At 36.5% G+C, this 12,799-nt stretch overlaps 1 protein-coding gene across 1 annotated transcript in view; it reads right to left on the bottom strand.

Moving 5' to 3' along the window:
* Positions 1-12,799, bottom strand: part of lrguk (leucine-rich repeats and guanylate kinase domain containing) — a 21,479-nt gene that overhangs the window by 4,705 nt on the left and 3,975 nt on the right. Inside the window, exons 9-18 of the mRNA XM_037696168.1 lie at positions 12,135-12,202; positions 11,793-11,889; positions 9,272-9,385; positions 8,878-9,079; positions 8,119-8,246; positions 7,593-7,748; positions 7,343-7,431; positions 6,940-7,002; positions 4,633-4,745; positions 2,855-3,095 (exon numbers count right to left, since the gene is read on the bottom strand). Coding sequence (XP_037552096.1) covers positions 2,866-3,095; positions 4,633-4,745; positions 6,940-7,002; positions 7,343-7,431; positions 7,593-7,748; positions 8,119-8,246; positions 8,878-9,079; positions 9,272-9,385; positions 11,793-11,889; positions 12,135-12,202 — 1,260 coding nt within the window. The 3' untranslated portion in view covers positions 2,855-2,865. The remainder of the gene's footprint in view (positions 1-2,854; positions 3,096-4,632; positions 4,746-6,939; positions 7,003-7,342; positions 7,432-7,592; positions 7,749-8,118; positions 8,247-8,877; positions 9,080-9,271; positions 9,386-11,792; positions 11,890-12,134; positions 12,203-12,799) is intronic.

The following is a 12,799-nucleotide window of genomic DNA, read 5'->3' as shown; positions in this document are numbered from 1 at the left end:
GGGTCTCTGCTGCTTCACAGTTACTAATAAATGTTCTATTAGAGAAGCCTTATACACTTATGCATGCTCACAACCACACACAAATAGAAGCAGGGATGTTTATGTAGGCTTTAAATGTAGATATATAGATATGTATGTGAGTGTATATTCATGTGTATGTATGTATGTATGTATATAGGCGTAGGTATGGGTATATATATTTATGGAAACTTACTGCAAAGCCATGAATATTTTAAGTTCTTTATACATATGTATTTTGTTGCTATGTTTTGTCATGTTCTTTGCAGGTGAACAGACAGTGGCCGGGTGTTTTGACGTGTGCTCTATTTGTATATATTTCTTATATTTTGGAGTCTTACTTTGTCTTTTCTTTCTTTCTATCCTATTGGAAAAAAAAAAAAAAAAAAAAAAAAAAAAAAAAAAAAAAAAAAAAAAAAGAGTATTAAGGTAAAATACAATAAAAAATAATTTAATCTCTAGGAAAGATGTGGAAATTTCAGCTTGACATCTTCATTGATTTTTGCACAAAATAAAGGTTAAACCATTTTACTTTCACTGACTCTTTCTAAAGTTGATTTTAGGTTTATAAAAATAAACCCTTTCCTCTTTTTTCCATTAGGGTTATTCAAAGGATAACCCTCAAGTCTACAATCCTGCATCCAGAAACAAATCACCACTGTAAACATGCTTTAGAAGCTCATAGTCAACATGGTCAACTGAATTTACGACGAGTTAATCTCTGAGTAAGTCTATGATTAACTTCATGTCTGTATTTGAATAAAATATCAATTTATGACCTATCATTTAAAATTCAAATCAGTTTCTGGACTTTGTTTATAGTATAGACATGGTTCTTGATCCATAATTAACAAGGTACTATGGAGGACAGTGGCTTAAACTGATATAGGGCAACACATTAAGGAATAAGCAAGTGCTACAGAGACATGTCTATCCTGCTGATTTTCACAGAAGATAACTTTTCATGACCTATGTGCAGCCAGAGCTAAAATAGAAATCCGCTGTTAGTCAAACTGATGTGTTGGTGCTTCCAATCATTTCTTACAATTCAATTCTGCTTCGTTTTACCATTTCCTTCTGGAATGAAAATATAGACTAATTCTCATTCCTTTCATTGCTTGAGTCTTACACATATAAAAAATGTATTTCGAGTAGCTTTGTGAAAATTGATAACGTGCTGCTGCATATCTGCGTTGGAATAACTTGCTTCTCCATGCATTAAACTCAGATGAAAAGTGTGTTTTTGCTGAAAATGTTATGTAGGGACAGAAATATGTTAGTTTTGAGGACTTATGCTGACAGCTTGTGACATATTTATTTAGTTTGGTTGTGGAGTGAGAAAGGATGAGTGAGTGAATTTACAATGCTGTGCATAGAACAATGTTTGGTTTAATTAGTATTACATATGATTCTGATGCACAGAAGAAAATATATCAATATAAAACAACTCTATTGCACATACTGTATGATTGATGAGACATTTTCTTCAGATCTTAAACACTGAAAATGGGCAAGCATACATCAGCAATCAGCAAAAGCAGAGAAGTATCTACTTATCTCACTTTATATTTTGAACAGGCCTTGAATACATACCTATCAGATGCAATGTTAATGCACAGGAAGACAACATGCTACTCAATGATAGGCTGGAGTGAGGTTCAGGCTGCAGTGTAAGTAGGTTAGACCCCAGGAGCCCTTAAGACACAGCCTGGCTTCAAACTTCCAAAGAATTATGATGGGGTTGCAACATCTGCTGCCTCAGAGGAAGATAGACAGTGATGAATGGCCAGGTGTGTGTGTGTGTGTGTGTATGTACTGAGCTGCTTACACACTTACAGTCCAGGAAACAAAGGACACAAACTGTGTGTGTAAACCCACATGTGCTTACAAGCCAACTGGCCGAGGGAGCAGTTTAATAAGCAATGCATACATCTGTGGCAGATGACAATTTCTGTCAGCTGAAAATCACTAATTACTGTTATGGAAAATTCAAAAATGTGCCACAGCATAAATAGGCATGGCTGTGTGGAGCATTTAAATTGTCAAAAACACAATAACTTGTTTGAGATGTTTAATACCTGTCAAACACTTCCATATGAATGCATTTCCAGTTGAATGAATAATCCCCGTGGAAGAGATAAAGATTAATGATGTATTTATCATTCAATGACAAGAGCTTCATGCTGCACATAAAAGATCAGTATCTGGGTTGCAGTGGCAAAGCTGAGCTGATGAGATCACTGAGCAGCAGAAAATACATTAGTACTTCACTGTTAAAAAGAAATTGCTTTACTAAAGAAACATGGCATGTACCCACATACAATTCTTTTCTAGTACATTTGATCATGAATGTGTTTGTTATAACGCAAAAAAGCATAAGAGCTGTTTTTAAACCACTATCCTATTTATCATGACACTTGTGCGCAGCCTGAATTATTCCTTACAGCTATTATTCATGCAATTATCTAAAAAAAATTACTGCACATCTTTGAAAGTAATTAGGATGTAGCTTCTTTGTATTATGGTAATAAATATAATCACTCACCACGCATCACAGAAAAATATCTAGACATGTTACAGCATGAGTAACAGAGCAGATATGAGCAAGTTCTGACAGTGAAATCTGACCTCAAGTGTTTGACTTGGATGCATTAAATCACAGCTTGTGTATGTTGTGGTAAAATAGTGACAAATTTGATTTTGTGGTTGACTGTTGGCTTTTACATTTACAGAAGCTTAGCTAGTTTTATCATTTTAAATATTATGTACCGTACTTTATTTTAAACAATTTTACCATCATGAAAACTTTTAATATTTGTAAAATTGGTTTAAGTACCTCCTTCAAAACTATTCTTCCATGTTTGCAGTCCCTGCCTCTTCCCCTGCCAGGTCTGGGCTGAGTATAGGAGATTGAGTTGGACTGGAGACTGCAGGGGTTTTCTGCCCAGTAGAGATTGGAGGAAGGATGATCTTAGCTTTGGATCCTGGCCGACCGTCAGAAGAGGGAGACCCAACTCCAGGAAATTCATCAGTTGTTGGATGAGGAGTGTTGGAAATGATGTCTGATGGCATGTTGTCTGAAATGAAAATATTTAACTTAATACCTGCAATTCAATTCAGTTTACTTCGATTCAGTTTATTCATATAGTGCCAAGTCAACAGAAGTTATCTCAGGTCACTGAACAGAAACATTAATATATTACATGTATAAAAATCCATAGATATGAAAACTCATAAAGATCTCTAGAATGTTCTTTGCATGTAAAGTTTTGGTTACACGAGGCCCCTCCTGCAGGTGGTGGGCCTGCAGGAAAGCAAACCCATGCTGCTCATTCGGGCTGTGCCCGACCATGCCCCGTGGGTGAGACCTGGTCACCAGGCCTGGCTCCAGGGTGGGGCCCCAGTAACAACCCATGTCCAGACAAGGGACACTGAGCTCATTTTTTATTTTGTCCACAGAAGTCTTCAGAATAAATGCATTTCCGGTGTGGAGGGAGGAGGGTGATGTTGCTACGGGCTATTTGGTCTCTTTACAAGCGATGTGAGAGTTTGGTTCGCATTGTCGGCAGTAAGTCGGACCCCTTCATGGTGGGAGTTTGACTCCGCCAGAGCTGCCCATTGTCACCGATTCTGTTCATAACTTTTATGGACAAAATTTCTTGGTGCATCCAGTGGGCTGTGAGAGTCTGGTTTGGTGGCTTCATCTGTGCTCTTTGCAGAAGAAGTGGTCCTGTTGGCGTCATCGTGCCGTGATCTTCAGCTCTCACTGGAGCAGTTTGCAGCCAAGTGTGAAGCGGGGGGGATGAGAATCAGCACCTCCAAATCTGAGGCCATGGTCCTCAGCCGCAAAAGGGTGGACTGTTCTCTTCAGGTCGAGGGTGAGGTTCTGCCTCAAGTGGAGGAGTTCAAGTATCTTGGGGTTTTGTTTACAAGAAAGGGAAAAATAGAGCGTGCGATTGACAGATGGATTGATGCAGCGTTTGCAGTATTGTGGACACTGTGCCGGTCCGTTGTGGTGAAGCAAGAGTTGAGCTGTAAGGCAAAGCTCTGTTTACCTGTCGGTCTATGTTCCTACCCTCACCTATATGGCCACAAACTCTGGGTAGTGAGCGAAAAGATAAGATCGCACATCCAGGTGGTTTAAATGAGTTTCCTTCGCTGGGTAGTTGAACTCTCCCTTAGAAATAGGATGAGAAGTTCAGTTATCCGTGAGAGACTCGGAGTAGAACCGCTGCTCCTCCACATCGAGAGGAGCCAGTTGAGGTGGTTTGGGTATCTGGTAAGGATGCACCCTGGGCGCCTCCCTAGAGAGGTGCTTTCGGCATGTCCGACTGGGAGGCGACCCTGGGGAAGACCCAGGGTACGCTACAATGTCTATATATTATTATTATTATTATTCTTATTTTATATATGAATGTTTCTGTTCAGTGCCCTGAGATGACTTATGTTGTGACTTGGTGCTATATAAATAAACTGAACTGAACTGATAGTATTTCAAATAAAACAACAGAGCAAAACAGTTTTTTATGAACTAAAAAGTTTTTCTTGTATTTCTTTGCCAAATGCGTAACAAGATTCCGACATCTTAAAATATTCTTAAAGAGCAACAATAACCTTCGAGTGCATCCATGCGACGAACCAGGACAGAGGTATTTAGAGGTTTCTTTAAGTTGCCATCTGAACCAGGAACAGACAGAGCTGAGCTGGCACAAGACTCATCTGAGCTGCTAATAAATCAACAACAAAAAAGAAGAGATCAAGGAAATAAATAAAAATACATAGATAAAAAAGACACAAGTAGAGATATAAGATTTTATCAAGGCATGTGTAATGTTGGTTGCAAAATATACTGTACAAAAACATAAACTCAGCACTCTTGCTTTTGCTCTCATTTTTCATGAGCTGAGCTCTGAACATTTTCCATGTACACAATATGTTTTTAAAAAAAAATCTCAAATATCGTTCACAAATTTGTGTAATTCTGTGTGAGCTGAAGAGCATTTTTCCTTTGCCATGATAACCCATCCACCCCACAGGTGTGGCATATCAAGATGCTGCTCAGACAGAATGATTATTGTACAAGTGACTTAGGCTGGCCACAATTAAAGTCCACTCAAAAATGTGCAATTTTACTTTATTAGGGGGGTGGGATCCAGGGCGGCCAGAAAACCAGTCAGTATCTGGTGTGACAACCATTTGCCTCACACAGTGCAACACACCTCCTTCGCATAAAGTTGATCAGGTTGTTGATTGTGGCCTGTGGGTCTACTCCTCTTTATGCATACATAAATACACATTTACAGTATACTCATTTATTATATGTACACATAATACACATTTACAATGTACATAAATACCAGTATATGGCTGTAAAAGGGGAAAGCAGCAAAATAATCAAAAGTTTATTCAAAGAAAAACCTTTGTGGAAACTGGTTTTAACATCATTTTACTTTTGAGCGTCCAGTATCAGTGTTCCTCCTGGACTCTCCATCATGTTCGTGTAGCAAACCACTAATGTGATAATAATGTGAGGACGGCTCTTTGTAGAAACAATTACATGTAACTACTGTTTATTTTGCACATCTAAACTTCTCTATGAATTAAAAATACCATAAGAAAAATACAATTCTTTGTTAACAGGAGTATATTGATGAACAGGTTAACTGGGCAAGCTTAATCCCAGCCTAATCCCAGAACAATCAAAACAGCAAACACAACAATCTCAAGTATTTCAAGGAAAACAGAAAACAAGAGAGTAAAAATAAATGAAAATGCGATATGACCAATTTTTAACACCAATTTTTTAAAGACACAACATGGCTAAACGAAACATGAACTACAAGGAGAAACTAATCAATGAGATGCAAAGTGATGAAAACTGGACAAAAAGCAACCATTAAGGGATGCCAAATAACCAAAAGCACAAAAACCCACAAGGTAAACATAAAATCACAACATTATGAAACAAAACAGTTATGGAGAAATGCCCATGCTATGAAATTAATATGACATAAAGCGATAAAAAGCTAACTACAAACAGATGTAAAATATATATCTATAAAAACAAAAATAAATAGGCATCCATAAATTTCAGAAAAAGTGTTGGGCTGGAGTAAATGTGAGGCCTGAGCTCCTTGTTTGATAATCTGTTCATGTCAGTGACAAATGTGAGAGAAATCCACAGGTGAAGACACATCCCTTTTAAGAGAAGTCCTAACAAGCAGACGGATGTTTGGAATCCTTCACAGAAATACTGAACGGGTGAGTAATGCAAACTGCACTCCGACTCTGACGGCAGAATGAGCTAAGCTTGTCCCCCCCCCCCCCCACCACCACCACCACATCACAGGTCAGTTTGTACTAATCACTGTACACATTTTAGATTGCATATAAAAAAAAATCAATAGATACTGTAATAACTGCAGTTTTACAGTTGCTATTGCATTGACACCCATCATCGCACAAAATACAATTGCTGTATGTCTGTTTAATTTGATTTGATTTGATTTGAGCAGCATGTTTATTGAGCTTAAGAGTGTACAGATGGGAATCCAAATCAGCAAAAAGCCACAAAACTTATATTTATGAGACGGTGTATTGATGTGTACCAAATGTATAACTGTGTATGTGTAGATTAGTCCTCACATGGCCTAAAAATGAACCAAAAATGTCTATAAAAAGGAGCCCGTATTTAAAAAATTGCTCATTGGAGTCAAGAATGCTAATAAAGCTCCAAAACCTTCAGATTGGAATAACAAAAAAAATGGTCTCCCTCTACATACATCAATAGGGTTCTTTTAATGAAATTTGAAGCCACGTCAGAGTAATTCTATGCATTTTCTTCCCCTTGTTTTGTTGTTTTTTAGCTGCATTGGCTGAGCATGAGAAGTCGTTTGTTGTGTGTACTTTGTACTTACTTACCTGTCATCCTCTGGAAAATGTGTACTGGGAACTTTATTCTGTAGAGATGATGTTGGAGAAACACTAAGAAAAACAATCAAAACTATAATTAAATAGACTGTACCTTATTAAATCTACAGAAACAAACATACTCTATGCATGTGTTTTCATTGTTTAATATACTGTAGTGATTGTGTATTTTAGAACAAGTGAGTAAAAAGCTCAGTCAAAAAGAAGAAAAAATCCTCAATGTTGTTAACAAATAGTTTGAATTAAATAATTTGAACACCTGCTACTTGACCAAGCCATCAAAATGCAGTTATTGTGGGATAAGTGTTGCAATTACACCAATTTGGCCAAACAGAAAGTGTCTACTTAAAATTAAACACTAGAGTGTAGTGGAGGACCTGCCTCTTGTTTGTACCTTTTAAAGAGCTGGCTTAAGACCCCTGGTCTCCTCCCAGCAATAGCTTCTCTCACTAGCTGCTCTCGCTTCCTGATGGAAGCTAGCTCCTGCAGAAAGAACCAGAAAAGAGAATTTAATGCTAAAGATGTGATTAAAATGAGTCAATAAAAGTTCGATCATCTTAAAATGTCTGTTAAAAATGTTTTAAATTTTATTTAAATTTACCAATAAATGTTTCAATTGTTTATTTAATTTTTTTAAAACTCACAACTGGGGTTATTTGAGAATTTAGCTCTGCCTGGATTGCATAGGGTCTGTAGATGGAGTCTGAGGGGTCAGAAGGTGATGCAGAAAGTGAAGTACATGTCCCTGATCCTGTCCCAGACCGTGATGAGGTTGACATTCCTGCTGGAGACAAAAGAGACTTACTAAACGTTCCTTTTTGGTTTTAAAGTCACCAAATGTCATCCATGACCACATAAAAATATAAAATGAAATGATACAATATAAACATAAATGATCACTAAATTAAGCAGTTAATCAGCATTTTTCTTGATCTTACTTTATGACATACAATCAACCTAAAGTTTTTAATGGCAAAATAACCATCAGTGACAGCTGAACCAGTGTGTTACCAGGCAAGTGGTTGATGTTGCTGACTGGTGTAAACGGACATGTAAAACTGATGAAGTGGTCCTCTGAATTTAAAAGGTCAAATCATGAAAAAACCACTGACTGCACTTTACTGCCAGTGTCTTATTTGACAGTTATCAACATAATGCTGATGCTTTAACTGAGATACCTGTGAATGTGCAAACAGGGGATGCTCCTCTGCTCTTTTCTTCTTCCTTCTCCTCCTCCTCAAGCGACAGGTAGTCCTTCACCATCTGCTGCAGTGTCTGGTAGGCTTCTTCCAAGTCATCTATTTGAGCACATGTGTAGTTACACACATACACACACCAAAAAAAATCTGTTTCTCAATAGACCAAATGCATCTACCATCAAACAGCCATGAATCAAAGATATGGAGATCTTGACCTTAGTGTAATGAGGTGCTAGCTAACGGTGCATAAAAATGATGAGTGTCTCACGGTCACTGTGCGCTCATCTCATTAAAAACCAGCAAACATGTCTGAGTGCTATCACGAGGAAAGATAAACACAGCTATCCTGCAGCTATATGTCTTTGATACATGTGGTAATTGGATTTAAAGTATAGTGTATGGATTTTGGTGAAGCTAATCCATCTGACACTATGCTTGGACTGCATTTTGCAAGACACCATAATGACAAACTGCCTGTGAACAGGGCAATAATGCCAAAACCTTCAAAGTATAGCATTACTATCAAGTTTATAAGTAAAATTGAAATATCTACCCTGGAATTTAGTTTTTTAATATCTTAAAACTCATGTTTATTTATAATTAAATGTGACTATTATTACACCTTACATAGCAATGGGCATTAAATTGATTATATGACATATTTGAATAATTATATGTAGGGTATAACAAAAAAGTATTTTAGTGAAAAGTTTTTTTTTTTTTCCAATACCACAAGGAATGACATAATCGAAGAATCTTGGGAGTTGTGAGTTGGTGTTGGCATACAGCTCCACCCGTGACACTTCAACATCAATCTGCGCTGGAGTATAGACTTCCAGACTTTTCAGGCGGTTTATGTATTTCTCCAGCTGTGTGGGTAGAAGCAGGATGTATCGAGGTTCAAAGAAGCTCTTCTTTAGACTGAACACGCCCTGCGTCAATACAAAAACAGTATACAGTAAGTTGCTTGCAAACTATAGTTGAATTGTTTTATTTAATATACGTTGGAAACAATCACAATTCACTAAATATTCTGGGTAAATTGGTCTCACGTAGTTTTAGGCAACCTAATAAACAACACATTATTTTTATATACACAACACATTATTTTTATATACACATACCTCCAGCTCCACATGCACACAACAAGCCAGTCCCTCTTTAGCCACCGTCTCTATGGCATCTCTGGTGAGGCCAAATTGATGATCCCCAAACCGGACCGTCTGGATAAATTTACCCTTACATCAAATTTAGGTTAATGAGAAAAAGAAAAAAAGACATTTTTATTAAAACAATATCCTGACATAACAGCACAGCAGACATACATACACATAACTTCAGCATGTTATGTCAGACTTAACTCGAAGACATTCACCCACCTGGGAATTGAACTTTTGACCTTGTAGAAAGGGTAATAATCGTTGTTACTTCTCACGCATGACCCCCTGTCCTTTTGGCTAACCATCTTTTTAAAACGGTTTTCTTTGAACAGCAAACTTTACTGCTTTGAAAAAAACTTAAAGGCAAATCCAATACCTGTTTAGCTAATCAATTAGCACACACAAAATTCAATTAAGGCATATTTAAACAGAACAGTAATAATTGTGATGAGATTTTTAAAAATCTATGTAATATTCTTGAATATGGTTTTGTTTAGACTTCTTTCTCATAGTTCAGTCAGTTGATTTATATATCGCCAAGTCACAACAGAAGTCATCTCAGGGCACTGAACAGACACATTCATATATATAAATAGTAATTGAATAACATTAATTATCTGAGGAGCAGACTGCTTTGAGTTTAACTTTATTGCAAGCTCTCATCTTGAGCCAGCATAAAGGCAACAGTGGAAAGGAAAAACTCCCTCATGAGGAAGAAACCTCCAGCAGAACCAGGCTCAGGACAAGCGGCATCTGCTTCGACCAACTGGGTTTGAGAGGAACAGGAAGGAGGAAGAGATACACCATGGCAGGTCGATAATCGCATTATATAGATAGAATTAATTTCAAATGAAAACTATTCAATTGTAACAATTCATTTTAGAAAAGGTGGTCTATTTTCCCTCGAGTAGTCTCAGCCTATGGCAGCACAACAAGCCAACCCTAACTATATGATTTATCAAAAAGGAAAGTCTTAAACCCAGCCTTAAAACTGTACAATGTGTCAGCCCTCCAGACAGAAACTGGAAATTGGTTCCACAGGAGCCTGATAACTGAAAGATCTTCCTCCCATTCTGCTTTTGGAAACTCTTCAAACTACAAGTAAGCCTGAAGTCTGAGAGTGAAGTACTCTGTTGGGAAAATATGCAACAATAAGATCTGTAATATAAGATGGAGCTAGGTTGTTGAGAGCTTTGTAGGTTGGAAGTAAGATTTTGAACTAAATTCTGAATTTGACAGGAAGCCAGTGGAGAAAAGCTAAAACTGGAGAGATACTGTATGTTCTCTCCTGCACAGTTACTGTGCTCAATTAAAAAAAGGACATGCAGAATTAAGAAAATGTTTTGTAATGTCAACAAAAAAAATGTTTGCTTTGATGGGCTCCCTTCAGCAGTAAAAAGTCTTATCTAACTTGGCTTAATTTACATTTATTTGTTTCTTGGGGGGAAAAAATGTAACAATAGTGAAAATTAATGCACTGTATGTAGCTCGCTACAAATTGAATTAGATGTAATTTACATTAAAATTGTATGTCAAACACAAGTGTTTTAAAACGTGTATGACTGCGTACAGAAAAGCACGTCTGAAGACTAAAATGCAACACTTGGCATAAACGGTGAGAGTTTGAAGAGTTCGAAATTAGGAATAGAACAGCAATAAAACACATTTCTGGCAACAGAGGAAGGAAAAGAATACAGGAATTAAATAAGGGGAGGGACAGATTGTAAAAATCTCTTCTGCTGGAGAGAAGACAAAAGACATCAATATCTGCATCAAAGCCCATCCTGTGTGAATCACTATGAGACCAGGTCTATAAATAACCCCCCACCAGACAACTTGACATGGAGACAAGATAAAAAACAAATGTGTCCTTGAATTGTCAACAGTTTATTTTCCTTACTGAGAAACCTGTTTAAAGATTTAATGTTTTTTAACTTTAAATAAAATAGGCATTAAACAATCTTTTTAGTTTTTATAAAATTTTACCAGTGTGAACGTACTGATGGTTTTCAGTGTCCTTGTCAATGTCTTACGCTATTAATTATCACCTGCATTGAAAGAGCTGTAAGAGATGCTTTAATAATTCATCCTGAAATTAAATTAAACTAATCCTGTCTGTCCCGAGAAGCTTTTCAGAAGCTTCATTTAGTGGAAGGTATCTTTTTAAAAAATCAGCCGGTTAAAGTGAAATCAATTCACCCAAAGAAAACTAAGTATCCCAACAACACAACTCATCAAAGCCAGAGAGTGAAATCAATTTGAAACTTGCTGAAGGAGATGTGTGAATCTACAACCCTTAAAGTACAGCTTTTCACATTAAAACTCACTGCATGTTTAGTTAAAATATGGACAAGTGTTAATATCTATGAATGATTTATGGCACCAATAACCAAAACTATTTTGAGTCAATAAACCAAAAGGAAATGAGAAGTTCATTTTTCTTCTCTGTGCTTCTGACACAAAAACAAATTTAAACCTCACTCACCATGTAAATCATGTTTTGAAAGTCTTCGTTACTGACAAAATGGTAATCAATTCCATTCTCCTCTCCAAAGTATGGTTCCCGTGTTGTGTGACCGATGCTGCGGAAATGGACACATGAAAATCAGAGAAATGCTCAAAACCCTAATATCAATATTATCTCGATAATAAAACTTTTTTTTTTATTTAGCAATTGTGTTATGAAGTTACACAGTTCTTTACAAAAAATGATATTGCAAGTTTGCTTTGTGGAATGATTAATACAACAACAAGTGTCAGAAAGATATAGGACCTTGCCAAAGCCAAACCTTGTTTAGTGTCTCAGTTTCTAGAAATTGTTAGTTACATCATACTCATTTGATCTGCACATATTTTTCTACATCTGTTAACAATGAGACGCCCCAGACACTTAAACTGTTCCAGTCAAACCAAATATCTAGTGAGAGCTTTTACATGCATTTTTGCCACACATCTAAAATAAATGTTAAATATTTATTTGCAAACAAGGCTAGTATTTTAGCTAAAAAAAAATCTACAGACAAGCAATATAAAACCAGAACAAAGATTCAGACCTTTTAAGTTGATCAAGATTAAGTCAAACCACAAGCAACTTTAAATTCCCACAAATTACTGTATTTTAAACTACAGTGCTTTGAACAGGATTAATGAACACTAATTCTGCCCACAAAGAACATTTGATTATTTGTTTTAATTTGCTAGATATAAAACAGTTAAGCCTAAAAACAGAGCAAATCAATAAAGACATCTACATAAAAGTTCACATTAAGTACCGGGGTTCTCAAACTTTTGGGGTTCAGGGACCCCTTACAGGGGAGAAAAAGTTTCAGGGACCCCCTCATAACCCTCATGTTTATTAAATATTTTTCTTCAATTTGTCTCTTTAATGCAATGGAAATAGTGTAACATAAATACTTAAGACCTGTTCTTTAATAGTATTACTAATTTTGTGTACTTTCAAACATTGTGTGTTTTTCATTCAAGATACACATA

This window comes from Nematolebias whitei, chromosome 22 (genome assembly GCF_014905685.2).
Source record: "Nematolebias whitei isolate Nwh7 chromosome 22, NemWhi1, whole genome shotgun sequence".
In the NCBI taxonomy this organism is placed as follows: domain Eukaryota; kingdom Metazoa; phylum Chordata; class Actinopteri; order Cyprinodontiformes; family Rivulidae; genus Nematolebias; species Nematolebias whitei.
The sequence above is the reverse complement of the archived record's forward strand: the minus strand, read 5'-3'. Positions and strand labels throughout refer to the sequence as shown.